Source organism: Aptenodytes forsteri, unplaced genomic scaffold, assembly GCF_000699145.1.
Source record: "Aptenodytes forsteri isolate BGI_AS27 unplaced genomic scaffold, ASM69914v1 Scaffold166, whole genome shotgun sequence".
Lineage (NCBI taxonomy): Eukaryota > Metazoa > Chordata > Aves > Sphenisciformes > Spheniscidae > Aptenodytes > Aptenodytes forsteri.
In genome coordinates this window covers 6,373,931-6,397,342 of record NW_008796110.1, presented here as the reverse complement: position 1 = coordinate 6,397,342, position 23,412 = coordinate 6,373,931, and the positions used below count along the sequence as shown (strand labels likewise).

Below are 23,412 nucleotides of genomic sequence, written 5' to 3'. Positions count from 1 at the left end.
TTACATAGCAACTCATGTTATCGCTACTACATTATCTCTGATAATACTGTAGTTAAGCTTGTGCTCAAATTCCTTTTCAGTAAAATCTGTTTCTGTAAAACACTATTATTTCTCGAATACTTTTAAAACACTAATGAAGTATATAAAAGTTTTTACAGTATACAAGAAAAACTAAGTTAATAAATGATCACATTTTCTGCAATTCTATCAAATAAGAGTGAGAAAAATAACTTTTATTGCATTTTAATTTCTCAATCTCTTTCCTTTTTAAAAGACAAAAGTTATAACGGAAATTCATGACATTTTAGATGAAGAGAAGCTTGGGAGAAACAAAATCACAATTCAGCAGGCAGATGATGGGGAAATCAAAGTATTTAATATGGCTTGTAGCTGAAAATAATTGATCTGCGTGTCCAATCATTTTAGTTATTGCCACATTCCATTAATTTTTTATTAAGTGAGGATAAAAACATGTCTTTAAAATGCATGTACAATAGCTTTAAGCCATTGCTGTACATATTGTGCAACTCATCTGAATGCAGTTTAACACGTGAACTTAATAGAATATATTTATGTACAGTATATACACAAACAGAATCCTGTGGTAGTACCCCTGAATATTATCATTTAAACGAGTAATTTCATAATAAAAGAAGAAAAAAACCCCCACCTATGAAGGTGGCAAAACTGCCCATTTCTGAAGTTCAAATAAATATAATTTCCAGCTGATTTACATAGAAATAAACCTGTGGTCCTGTACAAACTTTACATTACAGGGAAACAGTTTATTTTTAAAAAATATTTACATATTTGAGTACTTGGTTCTTTGCAATAGAGATTATAGGAACACAGAAAATGGTATGGTAAGCAGGTTTATTTATTAGATTTTTCTATTTGTTCTTTTTTGTGCAAATTCCAAAATTACAGGGAAACAGTTTATTTTTAAAAAATATTTACATATTTGAGTACTTGGTTCTTTGCAATAGAGATTATAGGAACACAGAAAATGGTATGGTAAGCAGGTTTATTTATTAGATTTTTCTATTTGTTCTTTTTTGTGCAAATTCCAAATCTCTCTTTTTGTGTTATTATCTGCCTCTATTTGCCTTGTATTACTGCTGCTGCTTTTTTTAGTATTCTGAGAAGGCTGGGTGACTTTACTTCTAGGAACAGGAAGAAAAGATTTAACTCTTGAAACACCCAACTCCGTCTTTGATTTACTGTTGCTGCTTTCCACGGTTTGACTGCTGCTGAGAGGACGCATTCCATCCTGTGAATAGAAGAAAGCATTTTCTGTATAAATAATTATTGCCGTTTGACCTGAAAAACCACCAACCAACCCTACCAGCCCCATGCAACCCTTGTTATTTACAGTCTTTTGCAGTTTAATATGACAGCTTCTTACTAGCTGGTGAACAAGCAATGGCTCTTTTTTGCTTCTTCGACTGAAAGGAAATATCATCAACATCTTAGAACACCAAAATAAGTCAGTGGGGTTTTTTTGCAACGCCGTTGGAAAAAACTTGAATTTGATTCTCAGAGGTCTCAATTTCAGAAGTACCCACATAAAAAAATACGTGTTCTCTCTTTCATTACTGTGGAAAAATGACAGCTGCAGCCACAGCTAAAAGGGAAAAATTGAAATTTCGGTAGTTATAAGCAAAAAATTCAGCTTTACAACTTGAATAAAGATACTCATTTTTTTTTTGTACCATCAAGGCCATAAATAATAACAAAATAATCATGACAAAAATAATACTTCAAGAAGGGAAGTTGAAATGCTAGTTACATTTTAATCCATAAACCTATAGATTGCTTTCTTATGAATTAGATTTTAGCATCTCAAATTATTTATGCTGAGAAGCTGCATTCTTAAAACCTGGACCATATTCACCCTGCCCAAATTTAGATACCTGAAGTGCCAAAGTCAGGTACGTTGTCACTTTTTGTTCCTTTACCGTCAAGGAGAAAGAGGTTAGTTTAGCCATTTTATGACGGTCACTAACATATATCTTTCATGAGAGATGCCTACCTTTCCACTGGCAGGAAAGGAGAATTAGGATCTTAACTGTTAGCGTCAGTTGAATCCAGATCATCATCTGGGAAGCAATATTAAAAAGTTCATTTTCACCATCAGCTGCTGCTCTTCACGTAAAGGTTGGTGGCATGAAAACAGACTATTCATCACTGTCTGTTCCTTATTAATCCTTGATTCCATCAATTTGTTTGTATCCTGGATCAGAGATTTTGCACCTCTTACCAGTTTTCTCTTTCTCCTTCACATACTTGAAAGCACTTTTTCTTCCAGCCAATAAAAAAAAATAATTAATTATGGGTACGTTGCCCTTTTAAGTAATTTGTCTCATTATTGTTGATAAGATCTCCTCTACTCACGCAGTATTGCTTTTGTTACCTACAGAATTCTATTTACTTTCAGAAAAGGGTGCTTTTCTAATCTCAAACTCTTTTCAGACACCAGTTCTTGCAGCTGCATAGGTTTATCATTGTTACAATTGCCTCTAAAAGTTTGACTTCTGCTTTCAAACTGAGACTGTGCTCTTCTAGATTTTTGATAAATTTGTTGTAGTAATGACTAAATCTAGAAACAAAGCTTGTCATTCAATTAGACCTCTTTCCCCTCTAGCAAAAGGTTGGGTTGTGTTTCCTTCATTTTGGCCAACATTTCCCCACAAAGATATGGGAAATCAATTTTTTTATTCTGTATAAAATCTTTTGACTAAATTCTTCAAAAAACTCAAAGGTAGCTAAGCTTGTCTACCTCCAAAGTCAATACACTTATGCCTTACATTCTTAGAAGGAATTTTAAAAGGGAAAAAAAATCACTAGGAAAAATTTACAGTAGGAACGGGTAGGTCAACTGACTTACCAAATTATCCAGGCATCACTACTATGTGAAGCTCTGATTTGCAATGTATGAAATTAATGTGTTTAGAGAAATATTCAGAAGCAGTATATCTAAAATGTGGATCTGCAATGTTAAAATTGTTTCCATTAGCAGAGACTGTACTCCGGATTTTAAGTAAAATTACAAAAAAAATTCTAACGTTTTGAATATTTGGATATGAAAAAATGTGCTGGTAAAGAAGGTAAGTCATCTCACCCAACTTCAGCTTTTTTAATGCTTAGGTGTGCAAGTTAAGCTATTTTCAGGGCTACTTCATTGTACCTGCAGGAAATAGGCAGTGTCTCTAGAAAACAATTTATTGCAGTCGGATAAAAGCATCTGGATTGGACTCTAGAGGACCCCTCTCGAGGGAACACAGAGGGCCTAGCGAGGGAACACAGACAACAGATTCTGCCCTGGCTAAGGTAAATTGAGCCGTGTGCTCAGAAGCTCTCTTGATGTTCAAAAACACAAGGAACAAGAAAGAAAAAAAAGGAAAAAACAATAGAGAAAGCATAATTTTTACTTTATTATCCAAAGAATGAAAACTAAGCAGGATATAATTTCATCTTCATATTTAGTAGGGATGTTAGCACCCACAAACAATGATTTCAATTTCTGAAAAGATGATGATAGTGGACCTATTATATCTTCCAGTAGTATTCAGCTTATCTTCCCACTCTGAAACTGCTCTGAAGTTAGTAAATTTTGTTTACATTTAGACTATCTTTTCCCAGAATCACCAAACTTATAACATAGGTTTTCTTTTGATTTCTCATAAATAATATGGCAAGACAACTGTTTATTACAACAAATAGCTAGGTAGAAAAAAGAAACTGAATCCCCTTCTAAAAAAATGCTGTTCTTCACAAACTCTGGTAATATCATGTCTTCTCAAAATTTCTACCACTGAGAGCAGCTCAATTCTATTCAGATAACAACACTTAGGAAAACAGTGGTTTGAAATCATACATATTTGGGTAATCACTAAAAAAAAAAAAAAGGCAGAAAAATAAACCACGAGCCAGCAATTTTACATCAAGAATTTAAAATATTTTGCGTTTTTGCAAACTTACTGAATTACACTAATTGTGTGTGTGTGTGGGAAATGAACCCAGGGCTTTTATTTCTCTCAAAATCTGATGCAAATAACTTATAATGTCAAAGTAATGTCAACAATACTTGGCCCAGGGAGATGGTTTTATGTAAACATGAAAACTGAAGCAAATACATCCATTGTTTAATAAATCTTTAGTTTCCATTAAGACACATGGAAGAAACTTGGCATGGTATGTCTAGCAAGTTTCCTAAGAATCATGACAGTTTATTCTTGTAATAAACAGGGCACTGGAACACTAATTCTTTGGATCCAATCAGGAATTCAGATTTTGGAGAAACTCAAGACACCTTCCCTAGCCTACTACAAAAGTCGTTTCACCTACCTTTTGTGCTGTTGTTTTACTTGGGTTAGTACCACTTGCTGAAAATACAGGATTGTTCTGAGAGTTATTGAACATCAGTAGCTCATCCTTAGAATCTCCAATCTAAAAAAGATAAGAAAATGGTGATTTTTTAGTTATTCACAGCAGAGATTATGTTTCAATTTGCCAAATATTGGAGCCTTGATTTTATTTTCATGTAGTTTCTGTGCAATGCAATGCATAAATATCCAAAGAATAATTAAAATATCTTTCCTTTACTCTTGAGTGAGTTTGTAGGAGATGGGAGATGAAGAGAGAGATTTCACATTGACGATTATCAGAGGAAGATTAAACATACATTTCCAGAGCAATACTATTCAGCGGAGCTTAAGGGCAGTTTCCCATTAAATTTTATCCAGCCCCAGGAACATCACAGAAAGGAACGATCCTTTTCTCTTCCTCCTGCCATGTTTCTTCCCTACCATTTTCCATCAAACCTTGTGACCATGCAGTAGCCGGTCGAGTCTGATCAGCCTTCTGTCCTCACTGAAAACTAGGTATTTTATCCTGGGGCAAGCTGATCCCGTTCAACTCCACAACTGCAAAAGTACTCGATCCCAACATAACAGAGGCAGCAGGAACACATTTGAGTGAAAGGGCAAATTAGAGAGTAGAAGTACTTATTTTGATGGCTGCCTGAAATTACATCACACAAAGAAAACATACAACAGCACCCTTACTTCTGTAAGGCTCTACTAGGCAGCTAGGGAATTAACAATAGAAATTCCAGTCATTAACAACAAAATTCCAGTTTGTCCAGGAAACTGAACAAAAGACAGTTACATCTATCTCCTTCCTTATCTAACCCATATTTCCTTGAATTGTCAACAACAAGCAATTACATTTTACATGTTATTAAACACAATTTTAAGTTGGTTACCATTTCTTTAAGCACATCCCATTCTTTCAAGGATAGATATGGTAAATCCCTGCTAGCTGGCTAGTGATTAGCTTGCCAGCTTGGTGCATGTGACTCATGCAAGTACTGTAAATACTTTAAAAAAAACCAACCCAAACCAAAACAACATAATAAAGGATTTCATTAAATAGGTTGAAAACACAGTATTTCTTTTTTTAATAAAAACTTGGTTGACTTCTAAGAATAAACAGAATACTTAATAAAGCAAAACTAATGGAATTGCTGTTCAGGGAGATCCTAGAGGATGTAAATGCACAGCCTAAGTGGACAGGAGCCTAAGACTGATTCTATCTGTTTCAAAAGATATGGATCAGCTGCTCCGGTGTGAACACAGCCTGCTGTCACAGCCAGCTACTTCAGCTGTGCTAGGAGGAAAGAAGGAAAAGAATAAATAACTACAGCTATAGGGAGAGCTGGATACTTTTGGTGTAGAAGGAAAAGTGAGAGAGATCCACAGCTCCACCCTCTGCTCCAACAGACCTCCCATAACAACCCACAACCCACTCCAGGGTAGAACTTAGCCCCAAACCTATGGGCCTTGCAAGCCTCCTTCACTCTCTTCTGCCACTGTTAAAGAAAAAGAATTAGGCCAATCCATTCTTTCTTGCTTGGGGCAGCAAAACTGAATTTTGCCTACACAGCAGAGGAGCTTTGAGCCAGTTCTGTGATGGCTAATGGGATTACATTAAACAAACCAAATGTGCAATGTATATTAGGAAAAACTTTCTACGTCTTTAAGACTACAAAACGGTTTCCCAGTGGAAGCAATGATAGCATGAAAGATAACATGGGGAACAATAACACAGAGAAGGCTATTGTCTCTAGCATTTATGAACTTATAAATTTCAGCCTCCACTGCAAAAATCTCTATCAGAAAAAATAGTGAAGGTGTAATTTAAAAAAATGTCTATTAAACCAGAACACTTACCCTCAAATGTGTAATTTATTAGCTGACTTTGGCTTATTCCCAAATAATTTAATAATTTTCTTCAGTTCAAGCAGTGCTTGTAAATTAAAAATTTATTTTAAACACATAGCAAACAACTGCATATGGTAATGATGTAAATTATTTAAAAACCTTGTGTTTACATTGCTTATATCAGGCTCAGATTTGCTGGAACACATACTTTGAAGTTCCTGCACAAGATCTACTTCATCATCAGAACCAAGGGACAGCCTTTGCTCCAGATCTAACGTTCTCAATTGATCCTTTTCTGAAGATCTGGTTAAAAAAAAAACCCAAAACAACAAACCGACAGAACAATTAAAATTAAGCTATGATACAGAATTTAAAAATAAATATTATACATACACACGTGAAAAACAGTGATTTCTTTCCAAATGACCTTTACTACCACAAATGGAAAGAAAATAACATCTAAGTAAGTGGCAGCAATAGTTGTCAATAGTTGTTATATCATAATAGATCTTCTTTCTATTCAAATTATTCTTTCCATTCTGAAATTCTAACAAAGGATTCTTCTGCCCACTATCTTCAAAGATTTTCCTCCTTTTAAGATGGAGCAATCAATTTTATTCCACTCTCCTTTTTGGACTTAATTCCAAATACTTAAAAAACCCCTGGCATACTGGAAGCATAAGTATTCTATGCTCTCTGTGCCTGTGAATATGGTAGAACCAAGGTTTCAGATTGAAATAAAGTCTCAAATGCAGTTCCCTCTGGCTAATTCGTATACTTTCTTAGAGAAACTCTGTGTCATTTAGACTAAAGTGTGTATACTATACCATTTTGAATTGCCATTCAGTAAGCTAAAAGAGCCGGAGGACTTTTTAAAATATAATGCCAGGTGAAAAAAGCATACGGTTGGCTTTTATTGGCAGAGTAGGTGTTACATAATATTCTTAAGTCATAGACTATTCTATTACATAAAAAGACATGTAGTGCTGCAATGTTTGAAATACAGAAATGGGTTCTAAATTTATATTGAAGTACCTAAATTTTATTTTCTCTCAGAAATGAAAGGATTCCTTTCTTCAGATATAGAACCAAAACATTACCTAATACAAACTCTTCCTCTACTCATTATAACGTGCTGGTTTACAATACAGTTTTATCATCTTTATTCTTTGCTAAGTGTTACAAATACCAGAAATCAAAACTTACTTTGTGGCAAGAGAAGCTCTTTTCTTACAGTTTGGTTGCAACATCGTCTTAGATTTTATACCTGCACAAAAGAGAGATTGACTTATTAGTGTGTTATCATGTGTGTTGATTTCTTCATTCTAAAATTTGTGATAAACAGGGAAAATGTGTTCTCATTTACTGGCTAATTATATCAATAGAGTCTGTCAAAGATCAGAATACATCCCTTGAAACTGTTCAGAGTAGCATTAGGGCCACATGGAACTGCTAAAATGGCAAATGGGGCATGAGTTGCCCAAGCTTTTGTGGAAGACAGAACATGAGGTTTCTGTGTGAGGCACTTGAATCACCCTTACTGGTTCTCTCAAAGAGAAATCACTTGTCAACAGGAAAAGATTTAAGTTTGCTTTGTTTAAGTAAAATCAAACAACTTACCCTTACTCGGAATCAGGAACAACATTTGAATCTGATAGTCAGAAATGGAAGGCTACTAAAATTAAATTCACCATCCCATTTTTGACTTATATTTACAGATATTAACTGGACTACAAGAACATTCTCAGGTAGAAGATACAGTATCAACCATCCTACTTCAGGTTATGTTCATTTGATTTCTTAAATCCTCTTAGTGGGATTAGATAAATTCACAATTCAAACAGAGAACTAGCAAGCAAAATCAGGACCTTAGAGTTGCAGTTGAGCAAAAGCAGACTTCTTTCTGAACAAGAGCTAAGAAATTAATAGCTCAATTTAACATTACAAAGTACCAGGCATCAGGTATTTCAGTATTTTATATATGAGGTAACTGAGGCTAGAATCTTACTGTTTCTAAAGTGTGTGTGCGGGGAAGCCTCTTTCTCTCTAAATCCCTTCCTAACTCTTCTCTCTGAAGGAGTTACCTTCATTTTCTGAAAGCAAAAATAAGTCATTTGATTTTGTCCTGTAGAAGTTTTCCTGTTCGACATTGTATTCAGTTATGGTATTTCTAAGTTTTCCTTCTAGACAGATGTCTAGACCTTTAGAAGAATGATATGTTGCTTCTGCACATATCCAGATGTTATCCCTGTGTAGTAAACTGCTTGTTAGATGGCTTATGATCTTGAGGTGAAAAGACATTTCAAAAGCGCCAGCTACTCATATAACTTTCACATTTATACACACGCATAGACCCAGTCACATAAAGCCTTCTTTATCAAGAAGCATACTGAAAATGATGTGGAAACTTCTTGAAAACTTTACAGTATCTGTGACTACACAGAATTTTTTACATTTTTTTTTTTTTGCAGTTAAACTGAAAAGCAAACAAAAATCTTCAATTTAAAACCAAAGATCTCTTCTTTCCACTACAGGGCTTCTAGATTATTCTACTCAATTTATCTAATAAGATTGAACAAGGGATGAATGATCTGAGGATGCATGTATTAATTTATTTTTACTTGGATTCAGACAATAGAAATTATTGTAGTGGAGCTATAAAGTACATGTAAAAACCCCCCAAAATTAGGTATACTGTAAATTAGGTGCAGAACTAAAGAGTACTGATCAAGTAATGAAGCTTTGTCTCATCCATATTGAGGAAGAGAATGATAGAGCATCATCCCATGCAATATGAGGTGGAACCACTGCTCAATCTTCCAGAATCTGAGCCAAAGCCTACCTCATTATCAGACAACAGGAAGGGCATTAGAACAAACAAACAAAAATTAATTAGGATACCTCACAGTCACAAAGACATAATCTGGGGGGAAAAAAAGTAAACAATTTTTTACTGGTAAACATAAACATGAGTGTCATTTAATTGAGAATTTTTAATTCACGATGTAGAAGAAAAGTTAGCTACATATTGATGCAGCTTAAACCCCCACATCTTCTTTCAGAATTGAAAATAGAAAGCTTTACCTTCAGTATTTGTCTCCTGTTTATTCCACGACTGGGAGGATAAATGGCCTGACTTTTTGCGAGGACTTGTGCTCACTTTTCTCCAAGAAGCATTCTCACCTCTTTTCTTACTACAATTTTTGTAGCTCGAAACCACGGATAAAGGAAAATTTCCTCCCTTAAAATCTGCTACATAATTATCTAGCTCTGAAACAAAAGTAGAACAATGTTAAGAAGAATTGACTTGCAAATGGTTCTTCTTTGACTACCTTATACAACTACTTAGTTTAGTGACTGTAAGTGCTTTTAACTACACACCTCCCATCATAACTACAGTTATGTTTTGTGGAAGTTTTAAAAAAGGAATCAAACAGTTAAAAGCCCCACTTTGGCAATGTACAACTACTTGCCTTTCAGACTGTTCACTGTTACCTGTTCTGGGTAGAGGACAGCCATGCAAAACAGCTTTATTTAGCAAGATGCTGAGAGCAGCTTTAACAACAGCCTGTTGACCTTGGCTAGGATTTTTGTTGGCTATTGCTTGTCCTGGTACAGATGGTCTTTTCACAGAGGCTCTGGAGAGTATTGCTTCTTGAACTCTGGGGGCTATCACAGCATTCCATAACTTGGACATCCACCTGTAGGCACACAAACAATCCCTTAACTTCAGAGACAATTGTCAAACCCCAAGATTTTATACTTTGGGTAACATATCAGATTTTGCATTTTCAGGAAGCACATATATTTTGGACTTCCTATTGTACCCCATGTCAGAGAGGAACTGATTTTATTTAAGGTAGGGTTTGTTTGTTTTATATTAAATTATTTGACCTAACTTTCTTCAGGTTGCTTTGGCAAACTATTTACATCTGATGCTTTTCCTCCTTCAGATAAGGACTATAAAACATCCTTTTCATTTTAAGGCTAAAAGAAAGAACGTCCCAGAAAGATGTGTGTTCATGTATATACAAAAAAATCCCCGTTCACCTCTGCCAGTGCACAGAGAAGTTTCCATGCTTGCAGGTGTTCATTCATTGCCTATTTGCTGCTGGAGTGGGAAAAAGGAGGTATTCAGTTATGACTGCACCCTTTCCAGTATTCTTCCATTTCCAAACTTGTCCAGCTTACAAGACCTTTCTATTCGTACAGCTGCCTTGCTCTCACTCCGCTTTTGTTTATTTGATCTATGGTGAACTGTGTTTCCAGGATGCTGTGGATTTTCCAGATTGTCTGGTTTAGAGACTGGGTCTAATTACAAAAATTTGATTCAAAGGGACATGGTTCTTCTGGGACTTTTGCTTTGCTAAGAGAGAAATATTACATTGTTTTAGCACAGAAGTGAAAAATTTGTATTAGGAAATAAATAAATGCTATTTCTTACAGCTTATAGCTCTCAAGGGATGAAGTCTAGGAGTTTCAGGCTTAGGGCTCAGCTCACATCTGTAACAGACACTGAGACTCTTTTTTAGATCAAATCCAACTCTTTCTGTTTCCTTATACCCTCTTATGGGAGGAAGATGGTAAGATTGAGAGTCAGAGGGTTTATGTTAAAGGTCTATAAGAAATGACAGGCTATAATGCTGTGTTTCAGCTTTGCAGAAATCCATTCAGAAAAAGTGAAGGCTAAAATGTCTGTTTGACTTAAATGAACCATTTTGCTGGATACATTGATACACAGAAGCCATCTTATTACCTAAAAGCTTATGATGACTTTTTTGCTTTTTCTTTCTTTTTTTTTTTTTTAAGTTAGAATGCATGACTCATTTGATAGATGTATTTTTGGTTAGTTATGAAGCATAAGATTGAGTTTTTATGATATATAACCATGCTACAAAGTGCTGGTATAAGCTTGATAAAAGTTACATTACTTAGAAAAAGAATTAGTACAGTTGTTAAAATAAGATGTAAAATGCATATTGGAGATGTTCCTTGAAGCTTCCTTAGCATAAAGTTGTAGATACCATTCCATATAGATACAACCTACAGTTAAGCTACCAAAGTAAACAATTGCTTTCGTTTTAGTAATAAAGAACTCTCTCTTTCCATTTCTGCCCACGTAAGCTTTTGACATTTTGCAATACTGCTAGTATAAATAGTCAGAAATGAGCACTGCAAAGATAAAATTAATTGAGCCCATTATAATCTAAGGGTTAACAATTGATGGGCTGTACAATGCCATCCTCTCTAATCAAAATTCCAACCTGGTGTTTAATTTCAGTCTTACGTTTGCGCTCATCTTGATCAAGTCCCCAGTTCTTTGATATAGCTGATACTTAGGAAAGGTACAGCACCCCCCTGCCCCTGAAAAAGAGCTGTAAAGTGAAACTCTTTCCTGTTGGAACATTATCTTCAATTCCCTAGATCAAAACCAAGAAAAAAAAAGTAGCTAAAATTTTCCTCACTTATTCATTCTACTCTCCAAAACACGTGAAGCTACATGAAACAGCACACAGCAGGAAACAATTTCCTGTCACACCACCTCTCTCCCTTCCCAGCTGCCTGCTTCTACCACTTGCCTCGTGCTAAGGCTTAGCCCAGAACAAACCCACTCTGTAGATAGCGGTCTGCTGTCTTAATGAATTGAACTGACTCAGTGAAGCTTTAACAAATGCAAAAAGCAGCAAAATAGCACAGTGGAGAGGAGGGGCAAGAGGACAGGAGTGGTTAATTAGACTGAAATAACAGCAACCAGTGAGCTGCTAATTAAATCTATTTATTGCTAGTTATATGACCACACTGTTAGCCATCATGCTGCTAAACTAAAAGTGTGCAGTAAGTGCTCACTGGAGCTGTGCTTTTTAATTGTTTATTAGTGGACAAAAACTACATTAAAGTGAGGAGTATCGCTACTGTAAAAGACATTTTGGGGTTGTGCTCAAAATAAAGCATTGTGAATCCAGTCAAAGTTACACTTAGGAGAAATCCAAACTCAGAAATGCATAATTAAGGTATATAAAGAATAGTTTTCTGTCCTCTACTAATGCCATTGCAATAAATAAATGATTAAGACATTTCAGAGAACATGATTCAAGAGGAAGACAGGAGATAGAGGCATGGTATACTTTATTCTTTTTTTATTTCATAGCACCCATAAAATTTCAAGTCAATGCTACATCCACATTTAGACTTTGATAATTACTCTGGATATTAGATAATCTGGCCTTTTAGAAAAAAAAAAGGAAAATGAACAAGGAAAATGTATCAAGAACTGCAGACAGAACAAAAGATGAGAAAGCCAGTACACATGCTAAGCAAAGGACACTGGAAGAAGGGTCAGCAGAAACTAGTACAAGAGAGAAAAGTCAGAGAGGGAGCAGAAGTGGCAATTAAGGAGAATGCTATGAAGCAGAGTGAGAAAAGTAATGTTGCATCTCCAGAAACTAACATTATTTGAGTTCTGAATAAGTTTCAATCTTAATTAGGGGCTCATTACCTTTCTAATATAGCCAAGCAACATCTTAGTATGAAATTAATATATTTTAAAATTCTATAATTATTTCTTGTATCACTTGCTAGCATTTGCAGAAAAGTTGGAATGTGAGCAGATGTTCATGCAATACTACGCAAGAACAGACAAAATTTTCATCATTCTTTTATACTTTAAAAAGTATATATCTGCCTTATTTACTATGCTAATACATCTGTGAAATTTCACTTGTGTTTAAAAATGATACCAGATATTAAAAAGAGTGAGAAATCATTCCACTTCTCTAGATTTGCCTCGTATACAAGTTTCCTGAAAAGGAAACTTTACCAACTCTTCAAGCTCAGAATTCTTGAACCTTTTTTTGGTCTGTTTGCTAACGAACAGCTTTCTTTACAGTGCTATCTTGAAATGAAGAACAAAACCTTTAAAGGGTTGAGCAATATTAGCCATTCTAGTACAGGTAATATTTTGCAACCTCTGTCAGAAAATAACTCAAAGATCACAAAAGAAGACTGACTTTCAACTAGTGTTAGGCACCCCGTTCCCACTTGTGTCCTTCAAAACTGTCCTTCTAGTAATTAAATATCAAACAAAAGTCTTAAAGCTTTCAATAACTTCTGCTAAAATACTTTCAAGGTTGCTGAGTCAGACGGGTTTTGGGAGAAACACAACTGCTACATTTGTAGTAAGTATCTAGTTGGCACTGAACAGCGTCAAACAGGAAATAGAGATCTTACTTCACTGTCGCTTGGCCATGCCCTGGCACCACAGGACAAGAGAAGAAATGTTTTGGCCCCATAAGTGCTTCAGGCGCTCCTAGACGTGATAAGCAAGAGTTCAGCTGGTGCCAAACAGCAAGAATCCAGTCTATGGTCTTGCACACAGGATCACATGGAGGAGGTACTTTGCCTCTGAACTGCAGAGAGAAAAGATGTTTGACACGACATAAGACCTGTGCTGCAAACACTTTCCTTGAAACCCCAAGAAGGCTTGTGGGTTTTTTTCCTGCTATATTGCTATTACGAAAATCAGGAACAGTCAAAACCTGCTCAAACTTTTTTACGGAGTACACTGAAGTCTTGTATTAAAACTTATTTCCCCAACTACACTTTAAAAGATATCTCCTTATCAATAAACTGACATGTCTCTACTTTCTTGTGGGAAACTGAGACACAAATTTGGCAGCAGTGCTTTTTCTATGGTGTTTAAGATTAGGATTGCAAGAGGCTCCTACCATGTACTATGCTATATATATGACATAAATAGGGCGTATAAAAGAACATACAATCACACTGAACAGGAATGTCTGATCCAGGCATGTTCTCAGTGGATTTCTATATTGATTTTATACTTAGTAGCAATGAAGGAAAGATGCTTTCCTCTAAGACTTAACATTTTTTAACATGCCTTGTTAAAGGCAAATCATTTGGTGCCAGAAAAATCTTCTATTTCATCTGACTCCAAATTACAGTCTTCATTATCCTAATCCTAAGATTATCCTCTGGAAGAGTTTGAATTGAAGGAAGCATTAAAAGATGCCATAGGGATAGTATTTGCCAGCACTGAAGCCAGAGCTTCTTGACAGAGTCTACAGGTGAACAATTTAATGTTAATGTAGAAAAATATTTAAACTGTTCCCATATATCCCAATAGCCCAAAATAAGGGAAAAAGTGCTTTTCATCTGAAAACAAGACTATTAAGGCACAAGCAAGGATCTCAGAAATAGTATATTGTTCAAACAATAAATGTGCTTTTACTTTCCCTTAGGTTTTTATAACAGATTAATCTTTCTTCTATTTTTAACATTGGAATCCACTATTTTAAGATCCACAGCAACTGACATTTGATTTGGAGTTTGCATATGGCACATGTATTAAAAAAAAATGTACTAGCACACTGGGCATTTTTATTCATTATTTAATTAGGGATGATACAGGAAGACGCATGGCTTTTTTCTCCAAATAGCCACCATCTGCATATATGCTTTAGAGAAAATAAACTTAATGAGATTACTACCCAAATTCTGCTCAACTTCCGTCAGAGGTAGGAACCTATTACATTCTTAAAATCTAACCTATGAGACTAAGGATTGCTTTTAAGCCTAAACAAAATACCCTGGAAATGACATCTGTTACATGATGCTGCAAGTTTTGGTAGCCAAAGCAGTTTGGCAGAGTAAGTTTGATCCAGCCTTTGTCTGTGAACAAGTCAGAATACCACTGCTTCTGCAATTGTCTGTGTTGCTGTATTTCTTGGCCTTGTGCTCAACTGAAGACAGTCCTTCTCTTTGATCTTGAATGATCTACGATCAAAGTGTTTCTGTCCTTGAGAATACAACGTTTCTCCTGAAGAGGATGGAGGAGAATTCTGCTACGTAATTTTATTGCACTGTCCTCTGGCCTATACCTCATTCCAGCACTATAGAGTATCTGCATGGTACCAGCTTCAACCAACCCACCTACTTGCCTACAGACAATTGCTACCCTCCCCATCCTTTGCAAGGATTCTGGAAACCATTCATACCCTCAACCAGAAAACCACTCATAATGGTTCCAGCTTACTATGTCTGTAGGGACTCAAAGATTTAAAGCACATGGGGGAAAAAAGTAAACAATGTTTCACGCAGAAAAAAGTACTTATAAATAACTATGCACCTGAAAAAAGTAATTTAAGAAAAGTAATCTATTAAGAGTTTCATTGATACATTTCACGTGATTCTTTTTTTATATTCTGTATTCCTGTTCTTGCTATTAAAGAATACCTAGCAACGTTTCTAAATTTCCTCATTATCATAACTGAAATGTTCCGTTACCACACATTTCCTCTTTAGGATCTCTTTGAATCAGTAAGCTTTTATAGATGAGAACAGTGGCACAGGGTACAGGAGATGACATCCCCAAGGATACCCAAGATACGTACAGCTGAACACTCAGAACCGACAGTAGGTCTCCTGTCCCAGACCAGGACTCTACTACTGACAGTTTTTTCTAGTCCTAGAACAATCTCCCTTTTTAAGCCTGTTCAAAACTCTGCTGCCAAGATTATTTTCCTTTGCAGCTGTTTCGATTAAGCTCCCCCTCCCAACGTCTAACACTGCCTGACTGTCTGCAATAGCTGCTACCACACTGGAATGGTTTTCTTCCAAATAACTTTCAAAATTCCACTATTCTGCTTTTACCCACATCTTTCTTTTCATTTCCCATCCTCCATTTATTTATTCATGCTAAAACAGACTTCCCATCTTTATTCTCTTTTGGACTTCTGTTCCAGCTTCAGCAGGCCTATTGGCTGAAAACAACTTCCCTACTGATGTATTTTCACCTCTCTTTCCTCTTTGATTTGCAAATAATGAAAACTCTCTTTGCTGCTTAAAACTTAGACAATACACACAGGACATATAATTACCTTATTTTATATATGTGTGTATTGGGTCTGGCTGAGATGGAGTTAATTTTCCCCATAGCAGCCCTTACAGTGCTGTGCTTTGTATTGGTACCTAGAAAGGCATTGATAACACACCGGTGTTTTGGCTACTGCTGAGCAGTGCTCGCACAGCATCAAGGCTGTCTCTCCAACATTCCCCCCTCACCAGTAGGCTGGGAGTGGGCAAGATCTTGGGAGGGGACATAGCCAGGACAGCTGACCCAAACTGACCAAAGGGATATTCCATACCATATGATGTCTGCTCAGCAATAAAAGCTAAGAGAAAGGAGGAGGAGAGGGGGCATTCGTTATTACAATGTTTGTCTTCTGGAGCAACCGCTATGCATACTGAAGCCCTAGTTCCCGGGAAGAGGCTGGACATCGCCTGCTGATGGGAAGTAGTAGTTCAAGTTCTTACCTTGTTTATAACTTTTCTTCTTAAAAACCTTTGAAGCAAGCCACGCATTGGTTCCCCATCCCACCTAAGTTGAACCCAGCGGAAATGCTGCTGAACCAGCAGGTCAGAGCCATGAAGATGACACTTTGCGATTGTCCCCAGTAAAAAGCAGTTCTCATGAAAGTAAAAGGCACCAGAAACTCCATTTGCTAAAAATGAACCATAAAAAATTTTACCAAAATACTCAAAGCTTTGACATGATTTCATATAAAAGCAAGAAGCAGTGACATAATTAGAAAGAAAAAAAACCCACCTAAATTAGCCTTAAACATGCTATACTTGGTTAAGAACAACTGTTTGCAATAAAATATAAAAACTGAACAAATTACAATTTTCTCCTCTAAGTTCCCCATTTGTCATGTATTATAATACAACTGTACTGTAGTAAAAACATTTCTCCATCCCAAATTCTTTAAATACCTCTTTGAATAGTGCAAGGATTTTCTGAACTCCGATTCTCAAGAGGTGCCAGAAAATCTCCTAGTAATTCAGATAAAGAAGCTCTCTCCAGATTTTCTAAAATCACAATGGTTGTCTTGCTTACAGGAGGCTGTTTGACTGGGACCAGACAAGCTGAAATATAAAAATCCCATTAATGTCTACTTATGAAAATTGACTTTTATTTACGTATACAGCTTTTACTGCTACTAAAGCAACAAAGGATTTTTTAGTTATTTTTTGCCTTTTAACTTGTTCACAGAAACAGACAGACTGTATAATATGTTCAAAACTGGAAGCATAAAATCAAACAATGGAAAGAGTAACATACTGTACAATAAGAAAAAAAATTGAAAGCTATTATTAAAATAAATTCCTGAAATGGCTATAATGGGATCTTCATAGATAGGAAGGATTTCAGCACACTGAAAATAAATACAACAGAAAAGATAGCAAAGATCTCTGGAAACATTTCTTTAATTTGCTGTAATACATCTTAAACTTTTAACAAGTACTTTTTATACAATGTAGTGATAAAAGGATTCAGAATATTCCATGTTTATAAGAAACTTAATCATTCTGTGAGATTGCCTATTTGTTTGCTACTATCCTCTCCTCAAAACTTCCTTCAATATCTTTAAGAATCACCCAAATAATCAGAGCTACTTTGAAGCATAAACAGTAGCACCTGAACTTAACAGGCATTAAAAAATGATATATATACACAGTCCTTTTTTCACATTTCAGATATTTTCCTTTATTTTTCCTGATTTTAACATCTTATTGCCTAAAAAAGATACAGCCTTTGCAAGTGTTCCTGTAACACTAAATCCCAGATGAATGCTTGTGTAATACAAATATTAAACAAAACCCTTGTCTTGAGTACATTGTGCCTTGCATTGTTTCAGAACTTTTTGAAGGTGGTGCTGAAGATGGTCATTAAGGAAAATGATGAGTAATAGGGCAAAACTTAGAGCAACTGACTGTAGCCGATGATTGCTATTTATTTGCAGTTTCCTGAATATTACTGCCCTGTTTTACTAAGAGGATATAGCTGGATAGCAGGGAGGACAGGTACCTCCTCTGTGTCTGATGAAACCATTTAGAGAGAGAAGGAGACTGCTCTCCTAGGAGAGGAGATGCGGCAGAACAATGGCACAAGAAGCAGGCAGAAAAATGAGAGACTCAACCAGCAGCACGATGCTGAAATGCAAGCACAGACTATTAATATCTTAAGTAAGTCGTTATCTAAGTGTGTTGGTGACACAGAGTAAAAGCATCCAAAAGAAGAAGCTTTCCTAAGAGACAGTGCCTAGTAAACAAACCAGACTATGAATGATTTACTCGCCTGCAGGTCAAACACAAAAGCCTAGCTGACTTCTGACTAAACGGTCTCTTCTTCTCTCCCAGCAATGTGATGGCACTCAAAACGACATGTGGGAATAATCACTGGCACAAGCTGTGCTCCAAACTGTGACCAGGATTTCCTGGGAGGAAAAACTGACATAGACTGAAGTTAAGTTACACCAGGAAGTATGCTAACAAACATAATGGAGCAGTGCTCACTGTATGAGCCCATGGGATGGCTCTGCTTTTGTTCATGAGCAGAGAGGACTGTGCAGAGTTTGTTGCAACAAAGAAAGCCAATGAAAGCCACAGGATGAAAGCATACTTGAAGGATAGGCCCACACAGCAAACGCACAGCAGGTAGAAGGCAGCATTCAGTCTCACTCACTGAATTGTAGTTTTCTATTAAAAAGTTGGTAATTCTAGTTTGTTTGAATAAAATATTTGCTTATGAGATTCAAATTCCTCTTGGTGTTTCTGGTCTGCCCATACTGAGAAGGAAAAAGGTAGGTGCTGATCCTCTCAAGGCTCTGGTTGTCTCAAAGTTTCATCACAGTAGCACATGAGAATGCATCCAGAGGAGTTGCATTGGTACAACTGAAATTGGTACAATTTCAAATGCCTAAAGCCCAGCCTCTTTCAATACAGAAAGTGAAATGTGAAAATCACAGCTCCTGAAACACAAGGTTATTCCAAACAGTAATGACATTTATCACATTTATTTTTAATGTGAATGACCATATTGAATGAGAAGTAAAGTTAAGATCCTAGAGCTGTAGAAGAGGTCATAATAATAAAAGAGAAAAGCCCAACATTTTTGGATGAAAATGAGGTCTTGCTACCAAGGTTAGATTCAAACTATATTGCTAGTTTTTGTCAACAAAAAAACCCCCAAAACTAAACATTCATAAAACAGAAATGGAAAAAAAAAATAGAAGAAAGCTGCAAAGGGGTGAAAGCAGCTACATATCTGAGAACTGCTTGCAAACAGCAAAACTGTATTTGAGCCAAAATTAATTTGAACAGTACCAAAGAAAAGGAAGCATCATATCACCCTTCAGGCTCTTATTTTATTACTGCATGTGTAATATTATATATTATTTTATATATTATATAGTAATATTATATACTATATTATTACTATACTATATTTTTACTGTATGGTTAATACTATGGCAAAATAAAAGAAATCAGAGTTCAAATGCATGAGTATGGGCAAAACGCAGCACAACCTGCCCATGAAAAAGCCCTCCACAGAAAATACTGTTTTTTCCTTCATTTTTAGCACTATTCTATTCCTCTTTTTTTATGTTCTCTTTCCTACTTCTGACTGACCCAGGTGCCCCCATTCTTCTGCTTCCATACTTAATTTGCCCATTTTCACTGTCATTCATCTTCGTCTGCTTTGCCCTTTTTTCACTCTTACCAATTATTCATCGTGAATTTACACAGGTATAGCCGACTGACCACTTTGAGAATACTTCATTGTGGAGCACCCAAGTAACAGGAATTTAATCTTCATGTAGCTATTCACATCCATTAGAGAAAACCGTTCACATTAATAGAAATTCACCTTTGTCCTGTGGTAATAGGTCAGAATGCACACACACTAACATTTGCCTGCCTGGGTGACAAAATTTGGCTCAGATCCACACATAAGTATCTAGTAAACAAGCATATATCAAAAGCAAGTGGTCTGACTTTTTAAGAACTCTTTCACTGCTCCTTTTATTCCCAGAAAGGTAATAATTATAGCTTTCCTTCTCATATCTTTTTTTTTTTAAAGCATTAGAACAGCTACAATAAGGCAACAATAGACCTTCATTTCTGATGCAGTAGATCTGAACCATAGCAATCAACTTTTAAAGGCTCACAAACAAAGGAAAAAAGGAATGAGACAGAAAAAAATATTAAGAACTATTAATTTTACTTAAATGGCACGAACTTTTGACAGAGCTCCCTATTGGACTGTCACACTTAGTTCTACCTCAGTTTAGACTCTTATCATTATTCCCCAAGCACCTGGAAAACTATGGGTTCTGTTAAAACATGCCACTCACTATACAATATGTTCTAATGTATTTCTTTACTTTGTACCAAATTTTCCTATCCTACAAATTACCAAAATCAGTCCTGCTGAAATAACCTTACCGCTACTGATGAACAGTTCTGCAAGCTGCTCCTTGGAGAAACCAGCATCCACTTCAACTTTAACAATTTCACATGTGGATCCTGCAGCCACTTGCTTTTGCTGTGTTGAAAATTTATAGATTTGGTGAAATAGTCCAAACTTCAATTTATTAACTAATTTACTTTATATGTTTGTGTTAATACCTTCATGCAGGCCGCTATCTGATATGCTATATAGTCTTGCAAACTTCCTTCTGGACCATGGAAAATGACATTACGGTATTGTTCAACCTACAGACAGACAATAAATTATTCTTGAAAGTTCATAGACTTGGATTTTTTTTTACCTAGATGAGACAATAAGCACCTAATAGACAAAATTCTTTGTTTTGCACTACTGGAGTTGATAATCCTTACTATATTATTTTCAAAATAGGCAATATTTGCATATGACATCTTGGAAATATATTGATAAATTTATATCATAATTTGTAAAACTACATGAAAAGGTATTTTGTGATTATAACAATCATTAAAACTTGAAAAATTCATGTAGGAAGGATCAGTTTAGGAGTCACAAATATTTTCTTGATTTTGAATTAAAATAGATAAACCAGAATGATGTTAAAATCATCGAAGAGTAGTTTAAGCCACCGCTAACTTAAGGACTTAGACTAAGGACTTTATTTCCAGTTGAAGTGGGATCATGTTATCAATACAGTAGAATAAAAATGATTTCATCGATCTTAACTGTAAAATTACTTTATCTCTGAAAAATCAGTAAGGGAATACACTCACATATTGTGCAATATTGTTGAATACAGCAGAAACCTATGGCACATAACTCTTCTAACAACATAAAATTCTATCCAAGGACACAGCAGAAATTATGCAGATTTTAAACTAATTCTGATTTGATTAGCAATGTTAACACAAATGATCTATGAAAGTTAACTCATATTATCCAATTATCCTTACATTTTGAGGTGTTAAATAAGTTGTAAGAGTTACAGGAGATATATATATATAAAAGCTAATAATAAAATTCAAATAATTGCTTACATGAATGTTATTCTAATTTACTTTCCCCTCAAAAAGTGGAATGAAGTAACTTTGGAAAGAAATAAGGTCTCACAGGGCTTTTAATATATTTTCTTAAGCGGTTCAGTTAATCAGATGGCAGCTATTTAAAGAAGAAAGTTAATGCCCTCACATGACTAAACTTATTGGGGTAAGATTTAGGGGAACTTTATTTTAAAGTAACAGCTTTCATCCCATTTCATTTTTTAGAAGTCTTGACATTCTTTCACAGAGTAGAAGGTAAATTTTTTTTAGTCAACACTATTACAGAAGTATTTTCACGTATAAATAGCATGCAGAGAGAAGCTAGCTTAGTGCATACCAGGCGGAGGTAATTCTGAAGTGTCTGAAGATGGATCATAGACGCATAAGTCACACTATTTAGGCAGCCTTCTTGAGGTCCTTTAAAAAGAGATACACAAATAACTTCTCTAAATCTCTCATGTTTATAAGCATGTATGATGGATACATATGCTTTTCATGCACTATTCTACAGTGATCTCCTAAAATTACAGGCTATGCAAATTAAAATGGTGAAGAAATTAAAGGCATTTATCTAGCAGCATAGATGCACAGGTATCCATGAACTAAGTAAAATGGATACTACTGTATAACTAAAAAAAGATAGTAGGACTTTTATGTGCCAGCATATTTTCTAAATGTTGTAGACCCTTTCAAATCTAGTTAAACAATTAATTGGATATTTCTGAGGATCAAGCAACACTGAAGAACAAAAACAGTAGCAAATGATTCTCAAATTATGTATTTCATATGGAGTGTCTTAACATTAAAACCTGAAAATTATGAATCGAAAATTACCAAACAAAAAAACTGTGATATGCTCAGCTCTGTTCTTCTTCAAAAAGTCCCATGGTGGTTGGGAAAAAATCTGACCTGTTGACCATGAAATGTTTCCTGTTAAAAAGAAAAAATAAAAAAGAGAGATATTCCCTGTATCTATATAAAATGTCCTATGTTCAAGCATTTTCAGTTGCTTACAAAGATTGTGTGCATACACTGACAAATGGGACAAACAAACCAGTCCCATGTACTAAATCATACTATTATTTGATACCTGACTGAGGATACTAATGTTTTCTGCCAATTAAGACACAAGTTTAATAGCTAGCCTGTCTTTACATCTTTACATGTAAAATAAAGTAAAATAAGATAATTTGCCCAGTCTAACATGAATAGGTTTTTTTGGGGGTGGTGGGCAGGTGGAGGGGGGAAGGGGATTTAAGATGAAGCACATGAATTTTCAGTATCCTATGCAACTGTTACTACTACTACCACATTTTGGCCAATTTCTCATCATCTTAAAGATTTTTCTGTTTTACCTTGATAAGTAAAGTTACATAAACCAGGAGTAGTTCTGTTCTACCTATGCTTATGATTTACAGTCTGGATTTACTGTACAGTCTGGATGTACTGTGAAGACGTAGTGTGGGCTTTGGTTTGACTTATTTTTGACTTATTTTGACTTATTTTTGACTTATTTTGTTTCACCTGTAATACAGATCCCTCCTCTGGAGTACTAAATTGAGTAAAAGACTAATTAACATAGGACCCCATGGACCCCGAGATGATATTAAATTGCTTAATGATATTAAATCTCCTGTAATACAGATCCCTCCTCTGGAGTACTAAATTGAGTAAAAGACTAATTAACATAGGACCCCATGGACCCCGAGATGATATTAAATTGCTTAATGATATTAAATTGCTGGTTGAGAGAGTCCCTTGGGAGATGGTCCTGAAGGGCAAAGGGGTCCAGGAAGGCTGGATCTTCAAGAAGAAGGAAGTCTTAAAGGCACAGGAG

General features: G+C 35.5%; 1 protein-coding gene across 1 annotated transcript in view; it reads right to left on the bottom strand.

Moving 5' to 3' along the window:
- Positions 1 to 1,022: 1,022 nt before the first annotated feature.
- Positions 1,023 to 23,412, bottom strand: part of CTTNBP2 (cortactin binding protein 2) — a 185,727-nt gene continuing 163,337 nt past the window's right edge. Inside the window, exons 12-24 of the mRNA XM_009286814.2 lie at positions 22,410 to 22,505; positions 21,913 to 21,992; positions 20,715 to 20,801; positions 20,532 to 20,631; positions 17,016 to 17,168; positions 16,557 to 16,744; positions 13,452 to 13,630; positions 9,720 to 9,925; positions 9,309 to 9,494; positions 7,431 to 7,491; positions 6,395 to 6,527; positions 4,348 to 4,449; positions 1,023 to 1,270 (exon numbers count right to left, since the gene is read on the bottom strand). Of these exons, the coding sequence (XP_009285089.2) occupies positions 1,025 to 1,270; positions 4,348 to 4,449; positions 6,395 to 6,527; positions 7,431 to 7,491; positions 9,309 to 9,494; positions 9,720 to 9,925; positions 13,452 to 13,630; positions 16,557 to 16,744; positions 17,016 to 17,168; positions 20,532 to 20,631; positions 20,715 to 20,801; positions 21,913 to 21,992; positions 22,410 to 22,505 (1,817 nt within the window). The 3' untranslated portion in view covers positions 1,023 to 1,024. The remainder of the gene's footprint in view (positions 1,271 to 4,347; positions 4,450 to 6,394; positions 6,528 to 7,430; positions 7,492 to 9,308; positions 9,495 to 9,719; positions 9,926 to 13,451; positions 13,631 to 16,556; positions 16,745 to 17,015; positions 17,169 to 20,531; positions 20,632 to 20,714; positions 20,802 to 21,912; positions 21,993 to 22,409; positions 22,506 to 23,412) is intronic.